This window comes from Camarhynchus parvulus, chromosome Z, assembly GCF_901933205.1.
Source record: "Camarhynchus parvulus chromosome Z, STF_HiC, whole genome shotgun sequence".
Taxonomy (NCBI): Eukaryota; Metazoa; Chordata; class Aves; order Passeriformes; family Thraupidae; genus Camarhynchus; species Camarhynchus parvulus.
Window position 1 is genome coordinate 35,577,649 of NC_044601.1, and position 26,523 is coordinate 35,604,171.

At 36.5% G+C, this 26,523-nt stretch overlaps 1 protein-coding gene across 1 annotated transcript in view; it reads right to left on the reverse strand.

The window, feature by feature from the left end:
• Positions 1-712: 712 nt before the first annotated feature.
• LRRC2 (leucine rich repeat containing 2) overlaps positions 713-26,523 on the reverse strand; it is a 65,430-nt gene continuing 39,619 nt past the window's right edge. The window contains exons 5-8 of the mRNA XM_030969073.1: positions 6,527-6,672; positions 4,269-4,424; positions 2,296-2,432; positions 713-762 (exon numbers count right to left, since the gene is read on the reverse strand). Of these exons, the coding sequence (XP_030824933.1) occupies positions 713-762; positions 2,296-2,432; positions 4,269-4,424; positions 6,527-6,672 (489 nt within the window). The remainder of the gene's footprint in view (positions 763-2,295; positions 2,433-4,268; positions 4,425-6,526; positions 6,673-26,523) is intronic.

The window sequence follows — 26,523 nt, forward strand, 5'->3', positions numbered from 1 at the left end:
TTAGCTGACACCACTCAGTGCCTTAAAATCTTAGTACTCTACTATACTATAAGACTGCTTACCACAGAAATTTCAATCACATTGGTACTTGAATTTGCAAACAGGTTAGAGCTTAAATATGCTTGAATAAAAGGAGAAGTGCTACAGTTTTTATATGTAAAGTTGTTGAAACTTATCTAAACTGAAATTCCAAGAAAAATTTTCTTGCAGAACAGAATATAAATGCAAACCAAGGGTGTGTTCTCATTCGAATATTTAAATACTTAAATGTGTATTTGGTCTTCAGAAAACAATAGATCACATTCATTTTCTAAATCAGTCTATCCCCTTTTATAAAAACAGATCTCTTCCTAAGATCACATTTTGTGTTTCACTGTTTCAGCTACAATACACAATGTCGTCATTCTTCAGCTATGCCTGTGTATACTTAATTACAGTGAATATTTACTTTCAGCAGGTCTACATGCAAATTAGTGGCTGTTGCTGTGAAGTTGAAAATAAACATGTTGACTTAAAATGTGAAACAGCATTTTATGAAGGTTCTACTGCTCCTTGTTTTATCTGTAGTTACTTGAAAAGACTACAGAAACAAATAAATAATTCAATATGATTTTGATGTCATTCTGGCCATATATATTTTCATGTGTTTACTATTCAGGTGGATAAAAAGAGTTATTCAGATATTCAGTAGAGATCTAGGGAGTTTTAATCTTCAGAGCTGGAGACTGAGCATTACTTTTGTAGTGTAGGAAGGAGTAGACTCTGCAAAAAGAGAAAAAAGAAATAAATCTCAGACTTCAGCTATATAATCCAGCACAAATAAATGAAGCCCTGAGCTAGAAACAGGTGGGTTTGGTCTTGTTTCAAAGGTACTCTACGAATTATCTCTGTGCTGGTTCATATTTTATAGAAGATATTCCTTCTACAGTCTGTTTTTCAAAAGCAGCTATTGGCATTTTCTATAGCACAAAAGTTCAGAAGCAGGAAATACAAAAGTTATTAATGATCCAAACTCTTCATAAAAAGCAGGGAAGTGAGTTCTGTCTAGGAAGGAAGAAAACGGTATCCCTGAGCCGCTTTGCCCCAGAAGAACATAAACCTGGCTTGTGCTCAATAGGGTCAAGGCAGGTTTCAGCCAGCCTGTCATACCTCCACGTTTCCTAAGACTGTAATACAACTCCGTCACTACATATTTTATGTCTGCCTCTAAAGCCAAATTATGACTAAAGTTTTTTCCTCCATTGTGTTCTTCTCTCCATTTTAACCACTGTTTTTACCATTATCAGAATCCAGCACTTTTATAGCAGGCTTCAGTTTAGAAATAGACAGAATGAATATTCACATGCACAACTTATAGATGTTAAGGAACAGAAGTCTGGCATAAGAACATGAAAAGTATTATGAAGTCACACCCTTTCTTTATATTTCTCTTTTAACAAGTTTTGTAGGACCACTATATAGACCACTTAAATTAAATGCAAGGAATGAAAATCTAGGGTAAGATTCATTCCACAAAAAGTCCTTTCTACACACAAGCAATTAAAGGAATTACAATGAGCCTATGGGGCATTCTGTATCACAGGAAACTTTCCCCTTTTTCCCTAACAAATCTTATTAAACAACACTCAAGAGGACAAGGAACAAGGGTTTCTCAATGACGGTAAATATAAAACGGAACAGCGACATGAAGAAATATGTAAAGTTGCAGATGCAACTTAACATATCAGATATAATAAAGATAAAATTAGGTATTTAACTATAATTGTACAGTGGTTAAATAGATAGTATCTTGAAGCAGATAATATTGTCAAATAATATTCTACCAATACAATGAGGCTCTCTTATATATATACTATCCTTTCTGAGGAGAAGAAGCACTTCTTAAGGAATTCAAAATCATTACTACTAATCCCAAAAGAAGTAAATCTAGAGAATGAGAATATTCTTTGTGTACACCATCAATCAGTTGAGGTTAAGGCATATACCAACACAATTAATTTTGTATACATTTGTTCAATATCAAGGGTCTTAATTGGGGTCCAAACTTTTAGGAAAGCAGATTTGGCATTTCACTATTACTCTTATTTAATACTATAAAAGACAACTAGAGTTTAAGGATGTATTGCTTGTCTTCTTAAAAATGAATTGTCACAGTATATGTCTGCATTTATATTCACATTATTAATGACATAAAAGACAACTAGAGTTTAAGGGTACATTGCTTGTCCTCTTAAAACTGAATGGTCACAATATATGTCTGCATTTGCAGAAAGCTTACTGCATATTTGCACATACCCCTTTCCCTTAGGTCTTCAATGTATGCCTTCATAAACTCTTTCTCAACTTGCTCACGTTCACGTTCATTTTCTATAATTTCTTCAGTGTCTTCACATACAATCGTTTCAACTGGACTGTCCTTGAGACTTACAAATCTAGACAGAGATTAGCACACAAATGTATGTACAGGCAGCTGAACATCACTGGCCATCATGAATGACAGTTTAGAAATTGCTACCAGAGCCAGAAGCAGAAATGTAAAAAACATTATCTCAGTTTTGCACTATGGCATAGTTAGGATACATCTACTATAGAAATACAGATTTCAAATGGAACTTTCTCTATAATCCACTTTCCATATAAAAACGATCTTTTTCCCATCAATCTTCATAAATCATTCTTTGTAATAACAGGTATATTTCTTTATTGCAGAGGTTCTGGCTGACTACACTGTAGTTTCCCCATCAGTTAATGAGCAATATGACCTTAATCCTAACAATATTGCCTAGCAATCTGGAATTTTGCCAGAATCTTTCAGCTGCAATATGTGCCTCCATTTTTTGGTTATTGCATTGCTCATCTTTTACAATACCTGACAGGACATGCATTACTTTGTAATTGAAAATATTGTAAAGGTACACTTTGCCTGTGAAAAACTAAGTGGTTACATAAACAACTTATATCATCTGCAAATAAGTGCATATCATTCTGAAAATCTCTGATTTTTACTCCAAGAAGGAAAAAAATTCAAAGTTGTTGCTTTCAAAAGAACACGTGTTCCAGCAAACTGTATGGCTTTCTAAAATTCTAATGAATTTCTGTAAATGTGTGGTCATCTGACTTGCTTGGCCCAGGTACTCACCAAACACCTCTCTCTGCCCCTCTCTTCAACTAGGCAGAATAGCAAATAAAGGGAGAATAGCAAATTTAAAAATTGTAGATAAGCTTAATGAGAAAAATAAAACCTATGCATAGAAGAAAAGGAAAGCAAAGCAAAAAAAGAAAGCAAAGCAAAAAAATTACTCTCTACTTTTCAATACGTAATGTCTAGCCACTTCCTGGGAAGCAGAGTCTCAGTATATCTAGCTGGCTTCTTTGGAAGAAAAAAACTTCAATAGCACATGATCCACCACCCCTCTCCTTTCTTTAACTTTATATGCTGAGCATGACACCATATGGTATGAAACATCCCATTGGCCAATTGGACTCCACTGTTCTGGCTGGTGTCCCCCGCTGTCCTGTCTGTGTCCCCTCCCAGCCTCCAGCTCACCCTCAGCCTATGGTGCTTTCTTAGGGGATAGTTGGAGAGACAGCCTTGTTGATGCGCCACCACTGCTCAGCAACTGCTAAAAACACTGATGTGTTATCAGCACCTTTCTAGCTACCAGTGCAAGGAAGAGCTCTAAGAGAGGAAAGGTAATTCCATCCACAGCTAACTCCACTCTGAACCAGATCCAGTATACAGTCTGAAACAATTCCATAATCAAAAACGTGAACTTGCCTGCAGAAATGCAATATCTCCGTAACTGCAGACTGCAATTTAGGTCTTTTAGTCCTATCCTGCATGCACCAATAAGATGGTATTTTACAGCAAAGAGCTACTAAACCCATGTGACTTTACCTAACATTTTCCTAGCCATGTCTCCCTCTCCCAGCAAGATGCTTTTGCCATCACATCTAGCTTATCAGCAGCTAGACTCCAGGCTACACTCTGAAGCACAGTTTTGCAACTCCAGAGTTAGAGCTGCCATGACCCAGTCTACCCAGGAATAGCACTTTAGACACAGAGATGCACAATGTGGGTAACTGGTAGTTGAAAGTCATTAAATTGCAGATCCTGTGTAATTTTCAATCTTTTTAGTGCCTTCTTTACCACTCTGATATAAATTGGGTTAGAATTTGTAGAAACATGCTCCTGAAAGCATTTCTTCTGGATGTATCTTACCTTATCATCTTAAGAATATTTCCTTTTCTTTCTTGCTTTTACTTACTTTAAACCTGTGGTCGACTCACAGATGGCTGTGGGTATCTCAACCAGGTCATCCCCACTGACAACTAGCAAACTGAGTTTTGGCATATTGACAAGAGCTCGTGGAAGATAAGTCAATTTGTTTTTCTGTAGGAGAAGTGTCTGCAATTCATCTAACCTGTAAAGATGTCAAAGATAGAGATGATGTAAAATATTTCTTTCAAATAGGAACATCCAGCCAAGATAGTAATACTGACTTGATCTTGTGTATAATAGGAGCAATTGCATGCAACATCTTTGTCTTAAGAAGTCACTCAAACAGTACTTTCACAAAATTTCATCAACTTTAATGGAAATCTCCAGTACTGGGTTAGCACTATAGTGTTAATAGCATACCTCTGACAAGTAATCAGAAGCATGCTCAAGATAAAAGGTTACAAAATTTACTGTGTTTTCATACAGAAAATGTGGACAGAACATGATATAAAGCCTCAGCATGTGCATCCTGTAACTAATGAAAAATACAGGCCAGCAGGTCACACTTTTGCCCATATGCTGGTTTCTATGAATTAGGTATGTCTGTGGTAGGCAGTACATCTCCATCTATTGTTTTTTACTAGTAATTAATACTGCGGGGAGCAAGAGAAAGACCAGCTCCTTGTCAAAAGGTTCTTGCAAGTTGTCCCAATGAAATCAATTTAATGACAGTGTTTTGTGGAAGAACTTTTGTTTTATTTCCCCTGGTTTTTCCTAATGCAATAGAAATTTGTGTCTGTGCCTTTATTCTTAATATTAGGTGGAAGACAAAGAGCATAGCAAATTGATGAAACAAATTTGTCTTATTTGACTGGAAGGGTCCATTCTTAAAACACTGTTGGCAGGCTATGCTTATCAGGCCCGTGCAGTTTGTTTGAATTCAGGTAAAAATATTAAGTAAGGCTTCAGTTTACTGTCAACTCATCTTTATTAATCATAGATTGTTGTAGTGGTATTACAGACAATGATAATTCACAGAGGTTCTTTGACACCACAGGCATTGAAATCACGAGAGTATTAGTTTACTGATGCAGGGTTTGTCCTGACATTTTTTAGTCTTCTGAATGCACACAAGCCCGAAGTCAAACAAAGAAAATCTTATTTTTTATTGTCTGATTATGATATTCTAGCATAAAATCTGACAACTCAGTACAAAATGGAGAAGATAAAATGTAGAAAGGGAATAATTTGAAGCTAAGGGGATGTAGGTTACAAGGGAAAAAAGGCCTATAAGGTGAGAGGCTATCCTTCCTTAAAAGAAAAATATCCTCTTAGGAACTCTATGAAGTGAGTTAAATCTCTGGTCAGATCCCTTGGGAAAAACTAGCAAGCTCATGTTGTTTGTTGAGAATTACTAACACAAGTTAAGACCAGTGCTGCTGTCAAAATAATCTGTGATTACACCATGTTCCAGAAAAGTCTTTTTGCCCAGCAAAAAAGGTTTTGTGAAAGTTAGGAGTGAATGAGTTTTCTGTGAAGTTTATTCTGCCTCAGGAATTTCTTTTCCCAAATAAATAAATAATCTTGAATATTTTTTTTAATAATCTTTAGGTAATATGTCTGGGTTTTTTCGCATAAAGCTAGGTAAAGTTTCATAAACCAAGTTGCTGCAGCACTCTAGAGTAAGGAGTTAAGCTCAGGGATAAGAAAAGTGGTTTCTCTGCTAGCAAGTCCCATTAAAGGGATCTGAATGATTTTTTAAAAACTAGTTCTAAGTGGTTATCTAAACTGGGAGAATGAGTATATGTGCATACATTCATATTTCCTTCAGAGTCGAAGGGGAGAATTGTCAATGTGGTTTTTGAATTTTACCAATATTTTTCTTCTTTACTAACAAAGTTTATTAGGCTTTGAGTAACTTAAATGTTCTTTAGTTCACCTTCTCCTCCCCATCTACCTTCCTGAGAATTACTGCTGCCAATTCCATATGGTGAATTCCCTGCGCTGGAACTGGAGCAGAGTATATCTGGTGAACTTCCCAAAAAAACAATGTCTAGATAAAATGACAAATTATTATGAAAGCAGCAAAAAATACGTTTTGTTAACTGACTGTCATCAACAAGCTAGTAAAATTAGCTTTTGTTCTCAGACCCAGTCCATCAATAACAGAAATATCTTTATGCAAAAATACTTGATGTGTATTCCAAATGTGACTTTCTATCAACAGTGTCCCTTGGAAGCTTCTTACTTTCTAAATTCACTTAAGAGTTCCTATACTTGTCATTGAATTAAAACATAAACTACCTGTCAATGTCTTCTGGGAGATCTTTCAGGCTGTTGCTGCTAATATCCAACCACTGCAAATTAGACATCCGGAGTACACAAATTGGAATAGAATGGAACTTGTTTGCCGACACATCCACAAATGTGAGCTGTTTCAGGTTACTTAGCTAGAAAGAAGTGGTGCTTTATTTTAGTTACTTTTTGCAAATACAAGAAGACATTTCATTCATCAACCATTTTTATTCCTCTGAAAGCACTTAGAACGATAAGAATTCATTTTTTTACTCAGCCATTTTCCAGCCTTGTCTGTTAGTCATCATTTTATTAAAAAAGTAATTCAGAAATCCCTACCCTCCCAAATTGTTCATCAACTTTCTAACAGCATCAGAGTATTGGATGAAATTTTTATTCTTTAAAACCCTACAGGTTTAGATGACAGGGCTGGAACCAGAAAATTAGTTGGTTCTGAGGTAAAAAAAGACAATTTTTATAACTAATAGGTTACCATTCTCAAAATCAAAGATTAGATAACCCCTATCAAAATTACAAAGATTGCCTTCACTATAACTCTACTGTTCACTGAGAGTGTATTAGTAGCACATGATCAGAAAATGAAACTATCAATTTAAGCCAATAGATAATTAGGTCCAATATTTTTCAAAGACCTTTAAAAAAACACCTTCATACTGCAAACTAAATATATAATAAAGTGCACTAGATATTTTATTGAAATAATTTTCAAAATAATTCTATTTTTATGTAATAAACACTAAATGCAATGAAGATTAAGTACAAATGTAAAATATACCTGTTAAAGAAATTAATAGGTTGAATAGAATTCTCTGTGTAATGAATCAATTATGCGCTCTACCCGTGTTCATAAAAGCATGCAGCTAGCTAAAGCAAATGTCAAAGGAGTATAAATGTTAACAAAAAAAGTATTATAGAATAGAAATTGTATTTCTGAGGTTCTTATCATCAGTCACCATCACAATCAAACTCTTCAGATCATGATACAGAAAAAAGAGTAGCAAAAAAATTTCCTTGGCCTTTACCTGAAGGTACCTTAGAATATAGAAAAAAAACCTCAAACCAAACACATTTATCACTTCCAAGGCAAGCAGAACACATGCAAAAGATAAAATCTGAAGAAATTATAAAGTAATAAAGTACATTATGAATTCTTGACAACTATTTTTTAATTATTAAGAATTAAGACCTGGAGGGGGTTTTTTTATATTATCTATTCCAGCTCCTTTTTATTGCAATACCGCTAGACTTTCATCTTAATTTAACCCTTGCTATTTAAAATCTTCATATTCACAACATAGTGTTGTGACATAGCTAGTTTCTTTAGGGACTTTTTGATGATGGCTTTTTGTGGGGTTTTTTGGTGTGTTTATTTTGATGTTGTTTTGTCCTGATTTTTGTTTTGTTTTGTTTTGTTTTTTGTAGTGTTGGGGTTTTTTGTTGTTGTTGGGGTTTTTTTGTGGGATGTAGGTTTCTTGTTTGGTTTGTGGTTTTTTGTGTGCAATTTGCTTGCTGTTTCTTTTTTTCTAGTTACAGCCTCATAAGCTGCAGAATCTTATCGTCTTGAGAAATATTTTTAAGGTTTACTGAAGCTATCCTATTACACACAACTACACAATGAAGTTTATTTTTCAAAAACATAATAGAGGTTCAGAGTTCCTGAAGTAAAAGGCATGATTTCAAAATTTCCCCCCCGCCACTGTCTTAAAACAGTCCTGGTGAGTCATTACCATGGATATGTCTCACCACAGATTCAGAGCAGGCAAACACATTTTATTGTAACACTTTTTACTTTCCAACCATTTTATCATTTTAGGGACTGACTAAGAGCAATGAACACTCCATCATATTCTGTAAATTTTCCAGATAATGATTCTATTTTCCAGAAAAACAGAACGAACAGCAACTCTTCTAGAATGTAGCAAGAGGACAGTATGGAAAACCACTGGCCCCATCTTTATACTGAAATAACTTTGTTGTTTTAAATTATTACCACAATTGCAAATCCCAAGCAAATATTTAAATTTTCTCTAAACTCAGAATAACTTACTAAACTGCTGATACATGTGTTTCAACAAACTCTCCTCCCAAAAATTTTGCAAGTACAGAATTAAAATAATATCCCACAAGCTTAAATACCACCCAAAATATTCTCAAACCACCCCTAAAGAAGAAAAGCCATGACCTCTAAATACAGAGTAGCAGATGCATTTTAAAATATACTTTCTTTACCGTTCACTCAAGTTCCTAAACACTTTACTTTTACATGCAATCACCCACCACACTGAAACAACTTGGTAACATTAAAATTAGATGGTAAATTTATATTTCTTCAACTAATCTTCCCTGAAATTGCTTTACTGAATTAAATATTACAAGCTATCTTAATATATCAGTGTTACTTTTTTAAGTGTAGTTGTTTCTTTCATTTTTCCGATAGTATGGTATATAGATTGGTTTAATTCTTTAATACTTGGTTTGATTAAAATATACCTTTTCAGGAGTTTGTATTCCCATAAAAATGTACAAACAAAAGACAAGGCCATCTACTCAATCAATACAAATTTTGGTTCAGCATGCCACAGAAGACTTGGAGCCAGGTTATATTGTATATGCTGCAAGCCCTCAGTACTTGTACTTTTAGGGTAATATTTAACAAAGCTGTCCATTTTCTAGAGTATGTTGAAACCTAATGGAGTTTTTAATTTAATATCTTCATGATATGTTACCAATAAATGCATTGATAGATGATGCATTGGAAATTATGGTAGCTGTGTATTATATTTTCTGAAGAAAACACTCTGTATTTTATTTCTTCTTAAAGGACTGATGGATTTTTGCACCTTTTGCCACATTTCATTTTCAAACAAGCGTGGGTCCTATATAATTTTTAAGTTATCATTCATTTCTGTTCAACATTGATTTTTACTATTTTCCTTTATGGTGCAACTTTGAATCAATCACTATATAGACTTCATGCAAGTTCCATTTTTGAAAAATAGCCATATTTAATAGTCCAGCTACCTGGACAGACTTATTGTGATACTTATGTTTAATCATCCTGTTATTTTTCTTTGACAATCTGCACCATTTATCTTCATAATTTTGTTCATAGAATTATTCCAGATAACATCGTAGAGGTCCACTGTTTCTTTTTCTCTCTAGCAGTTAAACCTCCTGTTGAAAGAAGAGGACAACATGTACTGAATTGAACTATTATTTGATTAATGGGTGTAGTTTTATTTTTCTTCTGCTTTTTTGCAGTGAAAGGGATTTGCACATAAGGTTGCATGCTTATTTACCATGAATTGCCTGCTACTTAACATCAACACATTAAAAGGTGCAACGTTGTGTTAAAATACCATAATTTCCAGTGACTTGTAAATAACAGAAACTGCAACCCATCAAAGTCAATACATGATAAGATATGCAAAGGAATGTCTCTCCATGCATTACAAATGTGCTTTTGCCCAGAAATTTCAGAGGTGACTGATCAGAGAAAATTTGTACCCCTTCAGTAGCGTAGGCTATCATATATATTGCTTCCCATAGATTGACACTCATTATTAACCTGCTGAACACAGTATGATATATATGAAAAAGAAACACCCTGGGAGCAACTGCATCGTTGTCCAGTTAGATATGGCGACTTCAAACCAAGTGCCTATCTTTTCTTTCATTGAGCTGTAAGTGTAAACTCTTCTATAATCTCACTGACATTCATGGATAAAAGCAGCAATTACAGAAATGTAGTACAAGAATCATTAGAGGCAGAATATATCTTTCATGAAGATATAGTTGTATATTTATAGCCCAGTTCACAATCAGACTGCTAAACTGGACTCTTAAACTTGATAAAGCAAAGGCTTTCAACAGTCAATCCAATGGCTTAGAAACAAAGTACTAATTTCGTGTGTCTTCTGACAAAACCCTCTGAAGCCCAAAAATACATGAAATCAAACAGCATTTCATTTGATTGTATCTTGTACAATGCCTTAAAGATCACAGTTGTCTGTCTTGAACACTGTTAAGGCCACTGTTAAGGAGAAGGACTTTGCCAGGAGATGAGATAAGCACAGAACGGAGTGACAGGATGGCACTAACTCCAGGGCTGGTGGAGGTGAGATCAGTGACAGGATGGCACTGACTCTAGGCCTGGTGGAGGTGAGATTGGGGTACTACATCCTGGACAATGCATCCAGAAAACATTCACACTGCGATAAACTCTGCAAAGAAGCAACTGCTCATATGCTTATCACCAGTCAGACAAAGTTTACCCCAAGCTATGGTATGGATAGCATCCATAATCAGTGACGCCCCTCTGAAAAGACCTCTGTGGATACCTGGAACTTGGACAGCAAATTAAGCCACCACTTCAGGAGCTTGAGATAAGATTAAGGTGGTGCTATTGTCTGAGTGTTATCTCATGGGGGAGGTTAACAAAGCTTGGGGTGAAGAATCTATCACTGATAATGACAACAAAGAATGCAGAATTTATGGGCTTAAGGAAAGCCAGCTCAGCAACTGTGCTGAAATTGTGTCCATCTGGATAAAAGGTAATTCCTGCACGAGAAGATCACGAGCACCGACTCACAGCCTACTGACCCAAGAAACCCACCAACTCAAAAGAAGAGAAAAACCAAGGACATAGATTTTACTATCATTACAAGCGAGGTAATCATATGACCAGAGAACAGTGTAGCCAATAAGCATTAATTCCTTTGTTTGCTAAATTGCATAAGTAGTGTATAAGAGTTTTGAAAGACATTAAGAACCCCATCACCAAGAAGCCCAGGGTGATTAAGGGCCAGCGGGATGCTTCTGGATTCATGGTGGCAAATATCTTCTACTTTATATCTCTCTTTACCCTCTGCCTTTTCTACTTCTTTCTACCTCACACTGATTGTTAAATAAAATCTATGTTGTTGACTTCAGCATATGGTGTTGTTTGCACCTTAATTAGGGCAGAGGCATTTCTCACTGATTGGATCTTGGTAAGCTATACCCAAGAAATGTAAGTGAAAGACAGCCTTCACCATGATGGCATCGTTCTGATTTTGCAGCGCTAAAATCCTAAACCTTTTGTAGAGTTAATCCACCAATAGACACTGTTATCCTTATACCAAACCATTTACTTGGAAGCTTAACATTGTCCCCTTTCATTGCTCATCATTTTGTCATCCGAACAGCTAAAGTTTAGTGTCTAATAAGGTAAATATAGCTATGATAATCTTAGTATTAGAAGTTCATAGAAAGGGACTTTGCTTGTTATTAAAGCAGGTTTTTTGTATGTACAAATCTTTCATTAGGTCTACAAAAATGAGGAAATCAGTTTTATTCAATATTTACAAAATGCATGCAATACATGCAACACATAAAATGTTCACAAAAGTATCAGGTATCAATCATTCACAGGTGATTGAAGAATTACATAGTAATAAGGACAGGACTATCATCATACAGTTAAAATCCCTAAGAATGTGAATTATGTATTTAAGTCTAAGTATAGGAGTTGTTCTAAGCCAACAGAAGAGTCACATGTATGAAATTAAGTACCCAATTAAGGATTTCCTGGGCTAAAGCCAAAATATGTCTTTTGTCACAAAAAATAAAATTACGTTGATTACTTATGTTAAATTTTCATAGCTTTGATGCTGCAGCTACACACTCTGCATATATTATTTGCCATCATAAGATTTGCCATCATAAAGTCATGTCATATTCAAATTTCCAAAACTTTTAAATTAAGGACGCACTTTATAAGGGAAAACTAGACCCTACCAAAGGTCAATTAAAGATTCTTCATTAACTTAAATAGGTCCAGTAGCTCAGTTTGGGAGTGTGCTCTTCACATGTTTCAATTAAAACCATTAGAAGAGGAAGAACAGCAATGTCAGTAGCATATGGGCATTAACTGACCTATTCAGCATGTTTGGAGATAAAGTGCCCTTGAACTTATCAAAAGACTCTTTAAAGATATATTCTGTTCCTTCACCAAGAAATTATCAATATTGCTTACTCTTACAACAGAATACAGACAAAGCCAAAAACATTTTTTTATTTCTGCTTCAGGTGCATAGCAATTGAAGAAATACTATCCAGACAGTACCATCTTAAGTATGATTTAAGCATGTACAACAGTTCTGGTTTGCCATGAAAACACAATGCATCCTGTGAAGTTACCCTTCTGGTTCAAAAAACTGAGTATGCCCATTTGAGCTCATTCAAGCTCATTCTAAAACCCAGAATAAATTACTATATTCCAAAATGGGATGTGGGAAAAATATCCAAAAGATATGGAAATTTTATTCTGTAGCAACTTAAAAAATATATTATAAACAAAGATGACAGCTCAAAGAAAGAATTATAATACATTGGCTATTTTGTTTTACATTGATAAAATAGTAACCACCCACCTCAAAAGAAAGGATTCTCAAGGATGCTTGAAGAGGGAATATCAGCACAAGAGAACCAAGTAATGATGCAATATTAACAGATGCAAAGTAAATAATTAGGCAAATTGTGGGAGAAAATCATAGAAATAAAACTAAGGATGTGGTTCTGTAGTTCTAATTTGTTACAATCACCCCATTTTGATGATTGAGGATGAAATTATTTCACCACATATATACTGGGGCTGGGCAACGACAACAATCTGTGTTCTACACCAGATCAAGCAGAGATAGCCTGATAAGTTTGGAAAAAAGACTTTCATGAAATGTCAGCCAGAAATCAGCTTACTAATAAATTAAGCGGAAGACATAATGTTATGGCCAAAAAGATACTTCTACCTCAGCAGCAGAGGTCAGAAGATTTGCAATTTGTGAGCCACCTTTATGATACCAAGAATAACCATCTCTGTGGGTTTTTTTGCCTTGCAAACAGAAATGGTAGAAATTCTTTTTTGTCATGGCACAGAGTAACTTCACCAAAATGTACAAGATTCTTGCCATTTTTGGTGCTGAGAACTACAGCAGCTGTGGACAATTGCCTACCAGAAGAAGAACCCTGCAACTTGGATCTGGATTTGTCTTCTTGAAGCAGAAGTTTCATAAAGAATATCCCCATATTTGTGAAATTCACAATGGAGATAAGACTGCTTTGCACACTGTCACATATCCCGTCTAGAATTAGACCCTGTCTAGTACAGCATATTGTTGTAAAATATCCATTATAAAAGTTATTTTTCTTGTAACTTCACAGACTACATGTGTATGACACTGATAATATACAAGCCTACGACTGAGGACACTGTCAACAATTCAACAAAACAGGCCACTGCTTTGTGGCTTGACAGGATTACAGCAAATTTTCTCTTCCTCCTCTTCCTTCCTATCTTATAGCACTACTAGACACACATGGCTTTTTTGTTTACTTTCCTTCAGGTAGCAACAAAGCTAACAGGAAAAATTTTGACTATATCTCTTCCCAAAGGATTCAATTCTCCCTATTTTATAACAGTATTTCTAGTAAGTTTTATGTTGTGCTTTGACATAAACATGCAAAACCAAATTGAAAATAAAGCTAATATTAGTAAAATAATCAGATATGCAAGAGGTCTTTTCCTGACATGGATAAGAAAGCTAAGGAATGGCACATATATTGTGTGTACAGTGAGCAGGATTTTGTGCAAATAGGTATCTGGCTACTTACTAAGAACTGGTTGGTGCAATTAAGAGCATGAGGCTGTGAATTCTTACAGTTCTTGGTGCTTCATTGCTGTTTTGCACTACTCCATCCAGTCTGTGACTGAGTAACCTTAAGGCATCCATTGAATTACGTTGTTCTTATTAGGTGTCTGATAAATATAAAAATGAATACTTATTCATATGCATACCTTAGAAAGCTTGCAATGAAGCTGGACTTTCAAGATGTATTTTAGAGGTAGAATTCCCCTAATGTAAAATTTACAGAGATGTGACACAGGTTTCTGGAGAGCAGTACTCTAGCAATACTACTCAGCCATGTAATCTTTGGTAATGATGGTTACATAGCAAGCCTACAAATATCACCTACTTTTCACTGGAAAGTCTGGAAATTATCTCTTTCTTGGGTTTTTGGTTGGCTGTTTGATTGGTTGATTGGGTTTTTTCTATTATACACTAATGAAGCATTTGCTGAAATGGTGTATAAAAAAAAAATTGCACCTGCCTGCATAGAATATATTGACCAGGTCTTCAGCATAGCCAAGATGCTCTTGTATTGCTGGAAGCTGCTAAGTCTAAATTATATCAAGACCTCTTCCATTGGCTCAGAGTACCTCAGGTACATATAGGCACAAATGCAGCAGAAGGCTTGTTCCATAAGCCCCTTGGATTGCTAAATATTGTCCTGTGGCTCTTAAAAAACAAGAAAAAAATGGCTAACAAAATCAGTCATCTGGCCTGTCCCAGCATAGGTGTTCAGAAGACAAATTGCGCAGAATCAGGTTTCTGGTACTGAAACAGTATAAGCTCAGATACATTTTATACTTTTATTTCTGTGCCCTATATCAATATAAGTAGCTTACAAACAGATGTTTTACTACTCAATTCCCTCTAGATTGCATCCAAGCTACTTATCTTTGTTTAGCTTCATATTGCTGCTAGAGGCATATACAGCCCCAGTAATTTTTTAATAATAAAACAAAAAACTTTGACATATTTGTGTATATCATGTGCAATATCAGATAATATTTTCTGTGACCATGACATTTTACAAATACTTATATAATGCTTTGAGTGTATAAAAACATGAATATAACAAAAGAAAGTAGGACTGCTGAGCAAATACATAGGAGTAACATTTATTATTAACAGCATGCATCTGAAGCTGTCAAGATTTTCACAACTGCAAATAAAACCTAATACCAAGTGCAAGCTAATGCAAGAACATTTCTTAAACTGACTGAAACCTGGGAAAAGATGGAAAAATGAAAAAAGTAACTTCATGAAAATCTTGCACTCACTATGCATTAGTGGTGAAAAGAGTAAATAAATCATTGGATGTATATGTAATGTGATATACAATAATTAATCCCAAATTACTTCCCACTAATTAAAACAACACTACACACAAAACACCATAATTCCCAATTTTTCTCTAGGTAAATTATGGGATTTGGAGATGAACAATAGATAATAACAGAATGAAAATACTCATTATTTTCTTTAAATTTTTGGTTTGTAGTAGTTCTGAAAGATCTAAATCAATTATGGGATTTGGAGATGAACAATAGATAATAACAGAATGAAAATACTCGTTATTTTCTTTAAATTTTTGGTTTGTAGTAGTTCTGAAAGATCTAAATCAAGATTAGGAAAAAGGTTAGAACAATTGTGCAAGAAGTTGGTAATGCATGACCTATTTTTCCCTGACAATGTTCCTCACAAGAACAACATAACTGAAAAATCATCGCACCTCTCAATAAAATGACACCCCTACACAATTAGATTCTAGAATTTGCAACAACATGTTTTTAAATTACTTTGCAGAATTCTGAGAAAACTGACATTTACACAAATAATTAAAACCTTTATTTCTATGTCACAGTCCAAAGAAGCACAGTTCAAATTGTTTCAACCTCAGAATATAGCACAAACACCTCACCAGCGTTCTTGTAAAATAATACTGCTTATTGAGATTTCAAATGTCATAACCTCTAAGAGTTTATTTTTTTGTAAAGCAGATCTGCAATTTAGCGTTTATGACTCTACTAATATTATTACCAGAGCACAAAAAACTGGAAATAAATTTCTGTGATGCAAAGCTGTAAAAAACACCCAGTAAGAGTTCTCTATTGTGCTGCTTCAATACAATGAATAGTCACTACAAGCAAATGGAAATAATGGAACACAAACACAGTGGCAGGAAGTCACTTACCAAGGTGAAAAAGTACATCGCAGAAAGTGTGACACAGGTTTCCTGATTTCTAGTCTTGAGATGCTGAGGACCACTCCAGGTATGTAACATAACAAGTATATCAAGACTTTAATTATGGCAATGAAATTAATTGAGATTTAATATTACCTATAATTTTAGAACCTTCTAATTTCTTCCCTTTTTTTGAAAAATGTAGTTTAACATTCTACAGTTCTGAAGCATCAGATTTGGTCCTCTAATCTCAATATCTTTTTTGTTGCCTCTAACCACTATTTCAAAGAGCATTTTATATCTGAGAATAAAAAATATTTCAGCTATATTAAAGACAGTTTGAAGTAGCCTGGCCTCTCCTTAAATCAACTCTCTTCACTGAAAGGAGTGTATTCAAAGAGAAACCATAAGGGCAGAAATGAAGAGCAAGTCATAAAATGGTGATGCCTACATGTGATCCAGAGACTTGTAGCCCCTCTGCTACCACTGTCACACTCTTCAGACATAATTTTCAACTAACCATGTCTGTATTTCAAGATGAAATGAAATAACAGCCTCAAGACTAGCTGGCAGCCAGCATGTGACATAGCTGAAGCTAGGAGTCAGCAGCAGCTAGCCCTCAGCCACCGTCTGTGGTGCGTACAGTCCCCAGTGATACAGCCATATAATCGTGCATTGTGTAACCAGACACAGTCAGTCACATAGTCATACACATTCTTCACACAAACTCTACACACAGGCAAGCACTGGTCACTTATACCCCACATCCGCACTGCACGAATAAACTGGCACTTGGAATCTCAAATTTTGAGTTACAGAATTTGGCAAACCAAGACTATCAGTATCACCTTGGATTAACACAGAAAGAAGCACTTTGATGTGGCTACAGCAATAACAGGTGATGGGGAATCCAGTAGAACACATATCAATTAAAAATGGATAGGAAAAAATAGGTTGATTTTGCAAAGTAAAAGATAAGAGCAGTCTGGAAATCTTATTCTTACAAAGCTGTGTTTTAACCTTTCCATGACCTCTATAACATTTGCTTTTATTATTCATAAAATTACACATCTCCTTCTAAACTCCGTCAGTAGTAAATGGCTCTATGACAAGTAAAAATAATTAATTAGATGGATAGTCTAAACAGCTAGTGAAGAAATGTCTCCACTTTTTGTACTTGTTCCAAGCTTTCCAGTCATTCATTTCTTAACCTGAGCTCATCCTGCTTTGTAATACAGTTAAGAATGACAGAAGTCCAGGCTTGTGAGTTGGCATCTCAGGATGCCAAAAGCAGGAATCACTGGGATATATCCTTCTTTGAATTCCTTTACAAATTCAACATCTTTTCCACTTTATATTGGTTATAATTCTACACTCTTTTATCCAGGACTAGTAAGGCAGAGATCTTACCCGAGTTTTATACAAGATAAAAAAATCCTGGGATGATGTCTACTTTCAAGTGATCAGGCTATCTATGTCTTCATTGTCTTTCACACTGATCAATGATGATGAATAAAAATGACAGTCAGCCTTACCAGGTGCTTTTTACAGCTGTGAAGAGTTGATCAATCATGTAACTACCTGTAATTATTTAACAACTGATAGAAATATATTCAGTAATAAATTAAACACATTAATTTCAATTATACTCTCCAACTTTATTCTTCTTAAGGAATAAATAATACCACTCATCATCTGCATGCTTGTCTCTCCCTCCAGCTATAACTCTGTTTTGATTCCCATCAATCCAGGTATGTTGGCACCAGAAACATTTTTCTGCTAGACAAAACATGCAAGTCTGGTAGTGCTATGTATTTGTTCTGCTCTCTGCTTCTATTCAATAGCTGTATAAAATCTGCCTCAGATTATCTCACAGACGAATGGAGGATGTATTATTTGAATTTTGAAAGCCTATTTTCCTTTCAAAGAGATCTGGAGCTGTTTTGAGAGAAAGCAGGGCTGGAACAGTACCAAATACTCTTTCCTACCACTGAATTCTTTTACAGTTATATTCATGCTTTTTGTAATAATATAGCCATGTTTTAATGCTCACTTTATGCCCCTTTGGTCATTGTTAAGTCTTCCCTTATGCTGTAAAACTACTTATCTGTCATTCCCTATTGCAAAAACGTTTTAGCCTGTGCAAGGTGATACTACTTTTACTGAACTAATGTGAAAGGTAAAGGAAAGGTCGCTGGCACCACAGCGTGGAGGTAAGCACGGGTCAGCTCTCCAGTGAAGTGGACTGTTATTATTAGCTGCTGACTTATTCTGATAGTGAAGTGGTTTTAAAATTATGCCATATAAATCAGAAGGCTTTGGAAGCACAGTGTCAAGAGTGGGATCAACTGTCACATTTTCCCATGCTTAACTTCATAATCCTATTTCCTAACATAGATCTGTGTCCTTCTTTAGCCCCTCAACTATTAAAACATTTATGAGAACTCCTGCAGCAGTAAGGCCTCTGAGAATCTCTTCTGACACCTAACACCTTTGCACCTGCTTTTTTTGGGTTTCACACCCCTCCTGTTAATGTTTGATATTGCATCTTTCCACAACACAGCTGTTGTTTTGCATGGATTGACACTTTGACCACCTGCACTGGGAAACAACTCATCATGAGCTTTAAGCAAATTCAAAGAGAATATAAGCCGTGAGCAAAGAGGACAAGATTAAATTCTGTCTAATTGAGATACAACTAAGCTAAGCAATTGGAAAACCCCTTCTGATACTGAAAAATGTATGTACAGAAATGATGGCCCAATCACAGTCAATTGGACTCTTCCCAGTGATTTAAAATTAAAAATTTACCAGAAGTTGGCTTCCCGGTTCCAAGTTAATCCCATAACTACAGTACTTCTCTCTGTTTTGTGGTCCTGAAAAACCTTCACAAATAAAATTCCATTTTTAGCAAAACTTACAACCATTTTTAACAAATATGATATGTGGCTCCTTTGAAACCTATAAAAAATCTTACAGACATAAAGATTCAACAGATTCTTTACAGCCCCATTTAATAAGACAGGAAGGACCTGTGGGTGAATTCTTCCAGTGCCTTACTGGATGCTGAAACCACTGGGAAGCTAATGTCCTGTACATTTGATTACATTTTTTATTTATAATTGTCACATGCATTAAAAAAAAAATAGCAATGAAACAAGACAGGTTTGGAAGCATACGGATTTGAAGAAGAATGCGCTGGTAAAACAACCTAACATTTTACATTTCTATAGAGATGGCTGATCTCCCACCTACCAGGTAATGAGTTTGAGATGTGTCACTCACTGATCACAAAGACAAGAAGTTATATGAAAATGCCCAGTGGGGACTTATTTTGAAGAAGTGTCCACTCATGCATAGAGCTTGTGCCTCTGTTTTTCCTGCTAAATGTATGGCTTTGATGAGAGGACTGGACAGACTAACAAAAAGAGGACAAAAGAGACTGAAAATTTTCCAGTTATTGAACCACAGTTTTAAAATATCAATTGGAATTTTATTAATGTGTAAAAAGTTATTTATGTCTGTTCTGGATACCGTTGTGTTTGAAAATCATAGGTGACTAATGTTAGTGCCTAATAAATCCCCGATCATGTCAAGGGGTTTTTTAGGGTCACACCTGTTAGCATTATTAAACTATTTAAGAGACAACTGTTTATAATTATATTTTTCAGGTAAGCAAAGAAGAGAAATAACACCAGTTATAACTCCTGTGACCATAGAAAGCCTTTCCAGAGGGAATGTATTCCTGCACCCATAGGTCATCAATGCAAGTAAACTAATTGGTGACCCAAAGATTAGAAGCAACCTGGGCTGCAGTTATCATACACTAATGGAATTCATGGTCCTGAGGGATATGAGTCAGTTGAAGAGCAATGTCAGGACCCTGAGCTTTAGGAAAGCAAATTTCCAGCTCTTCAAGGGCTTAGTCAATAGCAATGCCTTGGGAAACTTACATCAGGGACAAGGGTGAAAAACAGAGCTGGTAGATATTTAAGGATGCCTTCCATAGTGCACAAGATCTTTCTACGCCCAGGCGTAAATGATCAGGCAAAGATGACAAGGGACTAGAATGGCTAATCGGGGAACTGCTGGTAAAACTAAAGGGAAAGAAGCAAACACATAGCAGAAGCAGGGACAGGTAGCCTGAGAAGACAATAGGAACATGCTCCATTTGTACAGGGATGGGATGAGGAAGGCCAAGATGAAGCTATAAGTGGATCTCTGCATCTACTTGGATGTGGAGCTCCATGGGCTGCAAAGGCACAGCTGCCTCCCCATGGTCTGCACTATGGGCTGCAGCAGAACCTCAGTTCTGGCACCTGGAGCACCTCCTCCCCTTTCTTCTGCACTAATGTGGGTGTCTGCAGAACTGTTCCTTTTGCATGTCCTTACCCCACTCTTCTCTGGTTACAACTACAGCTGCACAATAACTTTTATTTCATTATTAAATATAACGGAAGCATTGCCACCATTTCTGACTTACCCAGCCTTCACACTGGCTCTCCCAGACTTGGAGGAAGCTCCTAGCAGCTTCTGATAGAAGCCACCCCTGTAGCACCACACTACCAAAACCTGGCCATGCAAACCCAATACTCTATGCTAAGGCATGCAGAAGACTGGGAGATGATTCTGGACAGCCAGCAGATCTTCACCAAGGAAATGTTCTGCCTGCTCAGCCTGGTGGCCTTCTACAGTGGAATGACTCCATCAGTAGATAAGGAAAGGGTCATCTGTATGGATTTCTGTAAAGCCTTTGACATGGTTCCCCACAACATACTTCTTGCTGAGATGGAGAGAGCGGGATTTGATGGCTGGAGAGGTCAGTGAATAAGGAACTGGCTGGGTGGTGTCATCCCCAGAATACTGGTCAATCTCTCAATATCTGAATGAGAGTTGGTGAGAAGTGGTGTGCCTCAGGGGTCTGTATTGGAACAGTGCTATTAAGTATCTTCCTCAATGATATAAGCAGTGGGATCAAACGGACCCTCAACAAATTTGCAGATGACACCCAGCTGAGTGGTGCAGTTGACCTGTTTGGGTGATTGATGTGATGTGATGAGATGAGATGAGATGTCACCCAGAGAGGTGCAATGTCATCCACAGGGACTTGGACTAGCTTGGGAACCAGATCCACATGAGCATCATGAGACTTAATAAGATCAAGTACAAGGAGCTGCACCTGGGTCAGGCCAATCCCCAGTACCAGCACAGGCTGGGGATGAACAGATGGAGAGCAGCCCTGCCCAGAAGGACTTGGGGGTGCTGGTGGGTGAGAGGCTGGACATGATCCAGCCACGGGCACTCCCAGCCCAGAGAGCCAAATGTGTCCTGGGCTGCATCCAAAGCAGCGTGGGCAGCAGGGCCGGGGAGGGGATTCTGCCCCTCTGCTCTGCTCTGGTGAGAGCCCACCTGGAACCCTGCATCCAGCTCTGGGGTCCCAGCACAGGGAGGACATGGACCTGTGGGAGTAGGTCCAGAAGAGAATAAGAGAAATTATCAGAGTAATGGAAAGCCTTCTCTGTGAGGACAGGCTGAGACTGCTGGCATTGTTTAACCTGGAAAAGAGAAGGTTTCAGGGGAGACCTCACTGTGACCTTTCAGTTCTTAAAGTGGGCTTCCAATAAAGATTGAGACAGTTTTTAGTAGGAACTTGTGATAGGACAAGGGGTAATGATTTTAACCTAAAGGAGTTTACAAATAGACGATATGAGGAAGGCAGTTTTAACGAGGGTGGTGAAACACTGGTACAAGCTCTCCAGAAAGGTGGTAGATATCCTGTTCCTGGAAACATTCTAGGGCCCCAGATTAGATGGGGCCCTAGAAACTTGTTCTAATTAAAGATATTCCTGACCATGGCAGGGGGGTTGCCCTAAATGATCTTTAGAGATCCTTTCCAACCCAAACTATTCTACAGTTCTATGATTTTGAAAGGTCTTCATGTCTGTGCTTGCTTATATTAGGACTGAACTGAAACTGTGCAGCAGAAATACAAAACAAGATTTAATTTGATCTTTTGAAAACACAGTGTGTTAAAGAAACCATGTAGCATAACATTTTAATTTCTCAGAATTTCAAAGATCAGTACATACAGGATTGACATGAAGATGTAGGTATTCATAGATACTCACTCTGCTTGACAAATTATTCACATGCTTTAACAGTCTCTAATTTCTTCATTTTGCGCTACCCAGATGATATAGAAAAAATTCTGGTTACTTACTGGGACTCCTCAGATGTAGTATTGAAAACTGTCCAAGGCATAATGATGTTGAAAAAAAACTTTTAAATTTGTTTTCTGTATCAGAACATCTAGCATAAGCATTTCTGTCTTGCTCATGCTATTGTGGAATGTCTTGCCTGTCCTGTGACTGACAGCATGTGCCGTACCAGATGGTACGGATGGAGGAAATTAGAACTTCTTCATATTCCCTCTCTTCTCATTGAAGTTCCTTTGGGTCACATAGATGCTGTTGGCTGCAGAAATACTATTGGCAGAAAAAAAGGAATCCACAACAAACCTATCTTTTTGAAATATCATGCACAGGAAACTCTAATTATGTGGTTCGGTAAATAATTGTAGAAAGCAATACTTTCTGAAGAAAGCACACCTGAAAAAAAAGTCAGAGCAGTTTTTCTACAAACTTTAATAATAAAATATATTATTTATAATACAGGGCTTTTTCCTGGAAGAAGAATTTTATTGCATAACCTGTATGACGATAATAGTGAGAGGAACACTATCCAACAGTTAAAATACAAATACCAGCATCATACTAATGCTTAAATTCACATACAAAATAGACAAGAAATTTGGAAATAAATCTATCCATCTCCTTCTCCCTGTAACTACTAATATATAGTATATAGTATATAGTATAATGACACTGTGGTGGGAGAGGGACTGGATAAGGTACCAGGCATGCCTCTCCTGAGCATCTTAGCTAGAAGAACAAATTCCTCTCCACCTAAGAATCTTACAAGGTATGTGTCATATCAGGGAGGATTATGCCCTAGGCCTCATAGTGTACCTTCCTCTGCTAAACTTGGCTACTGAGGTCTGTGAGTATCTGTTACAAGCTGACTACATAAACATAATGTCATGTAGGTTGACTTTTCTTATGTACACTTATATTTTATTTCAATTTATATTTTCACTCATGTCTGGAGGAAGATATTGCTTATTTGCAAGTGCAGCTAATATAGATTTGAACTCCACTGTAGACCCCTAAACTTTCTCTGACAAGTTTTACTTTCAATTGATACTAATCAAATATTGATTTTAACTAATAGTTAAAATGTTAGACATAATATCTAAATATTTTATTAGATAATATCTAATCAATACCTAAATCTAAAAATGTTAGACATCCAACAACAGAACAAATTTTAAAATATTGAAAGCAAGACATTGAAACAGATTTCTCTTCCTTGGACATAATATGGAATGGTATGAAGTTCTAATCCTTGAGAAAGTAAAAGATGAGAGCACACATCCTCAATTTTTTTTCATGTAGCATCAGATTACCTCATTTTAAGATTTAGTGAGATGACTTACAGAGTATTGAAAGTGGCCTTTACAAGCAGACAAAGCCCTTTTTGCCAGGAAGTGAGCAATGTGCTTTCCTCCTGGTGCTATTGCACAAGGCATGTCCCTCAAGGAACAGTTCCAAAGCACAGTTCCAAATAGAAATAGTCCAGGCACTTGCACATGCATGTTTCTTATAGGCTGATACAGCCACTTCATGAGGTGCATTTGGACAAGAATAATGTCATGGTTTTGGATGGGGTGTCTCTCTGGCCATTACTCTATGTAAAAAAAAAAAATAAAATAAAATAAAAAATTCTAGCGGGCTTCAGCTGGCCTTTATTACTTCTCACTATGTTTTACACTGAAGAATACTGATGCCATTCTCGCACACTCCTTTAATCTTCCCAGAAGAAACTTTTAAGGACTTGAAAGTCAAATAAAAATTTAACTTCCTAAGAGAGGATAAACAGGAAACATATTTATAAATCTTCTGTGTTATTTTTTTCTATTGGTTGCCAAGTTTTGTCTTTCTTCCTAGTTTGTAAAGAGAATCCATTCTCCTACTAAAACAGAGCTTGCACATATTTGCTTTGTTATAATCTCCAATTCCTAGTACTGACTCCACATGAGAGATGCAGCCAACCCTTATGAGCATTTCACTGGATTAACGGATGTTAGCAACAATTCTATTGGACAATAAATGATATAAGCTAACTTGTGGTTATTAATACTTGTATTGTTTGTCCATGGCAATGTGCTGGCAGTGTGGGGAGTTCAGGGGAAGATGCTCTGCAGAAAGACACCAGAGGCTGCCCTAAATGGATACCAACAATTCCAGATGGCTCCAATGGATCAAGCACAGGACACAGAAAAGCTCCTCAGCAAAGTGTGTGGTGCCACTCTAAAAACTGATTTAAGAAAGAGGGAAAGATCCACCAGAGAAAGGGAGAAAATAGAAAGAGTGAGAAAGAACAGAGGAAATACCAAGTCAAAGCAGGAGGAAGTGGAGGTGCTGCATGGTGGAGTAGATCTCCACACTACAGCTCATGGAAGACTCATGCTGCTGCAGATGGATATTCCTGAAAAAAGCTCAGCCCATGGGGACCCCCATGACATGGCGACCCCCACGACAAGGGGAGAACAAAAGTGTGAAGATGAAGGAGAAGCAGCTATAAACCACTGCGTTCTGGCTGTAGCTTTCCTTGCCACCCTGCACTACTCAGGGACAGAATAGGAATCTGAAATTAAGCTGACCTTGGGAGAGAGGGGAAGATTTTTTTTATTGTCTTTGTTTCTTGCTACTGAAATATATGTTGACAAATATTAAATTAATCTTTCCAAAGTACAGCCGGTTTTACCCACAAAAGTAATTGAGAAACAATCTCCCTGTCTTTTATCTTGAACTATGAGATTTCTCAAAATATTTCCTCCCAATGTCATGCTGAAGAGGGGGATAAAGTGATCAGACAGGTAGGCAGTGATCAGACAGGTAGGCATTTGGCTATTCTAAGCTAGCCCAACACTATTTTTTTGTTTTCCCTTTTTAGACTGTTAAGACCAATTCAATATTTTAATTTATTAAACAGTTACCTGCTAATCACTATTTGTCTGAGAGTCAACATTAGACACCTATTATGTCAGCAAGGATTCTGATGCATTTGTTCTGCATAATATGAGCCATAGTGAGTATGCTAAAGGCCAAACACTTAGCAGCATTTCACAGCATTCAACAAAAGTGTTTCTTTAATTGTATGTTCAGCTTCCAAAGCTGCCCTTGAAATTTTGATTCTGAGAAACTGAGTTTATAATCTGAATCAGAAGAACTTGTGTAGCTTACCTCCCAGATCACTAAAAATATAAATTGAGTTTCGGCCTCCAGAGAAACACAATAAATAATGCCAATATTTTTCTTCTTGACCTTTTGTACCATACTAGCATGATGTTGCTTGCAGTTTTTACTATTATATACAATTATTTGCACAACTCCAATTTTTTTTCCTAAGTTTTAAGTGAACCATTAGGCCATAACCTACACTCACTTTTGTAGCTTTCAATTTCATTGAATAGGAGACTTTAGGAAGGAAACAATATTTTAGAGCTCTCCAAAAGAAACATCGGTCTCTCAGGCTCAGCCCTGAAAAGATTTACATGCACAGGTAGGTTTCCATGCAAAGGCTACCCATAATGCATAAACATGGGTAAATCCTTCCACTACAAGACCTACGTAAGCAGTTGGGAAAATACTCAGTGGTTTTAAAACAGCAGTGACAGGGAGTAAATTTACCATCCACAGGTTTGAATATACTCACATATTCTCACAATATCTTATATTCTAAGATAATTTTGTTTAATTCATTTGCCTCTTCAAGACATATGATTTCCTGATTTCGTTATGATTCCTTCTTACTAGTTAAATTCTATCTGTTTCAGTCACTGACTTTGCTATCCAAAGGAGAAGAGGCAGGAGAAAGGACACCTGCACTGCTTATTCTGTTGCTAGCATTTCTTTTTCATGTCCATTTGTTGTGGGAAGGTTCACTCTTTGTTTCCATTTTGTTCACTCAAATTTTAGCAATTCTTTTAAAATAAGCTTCTTTACTATGAAAAA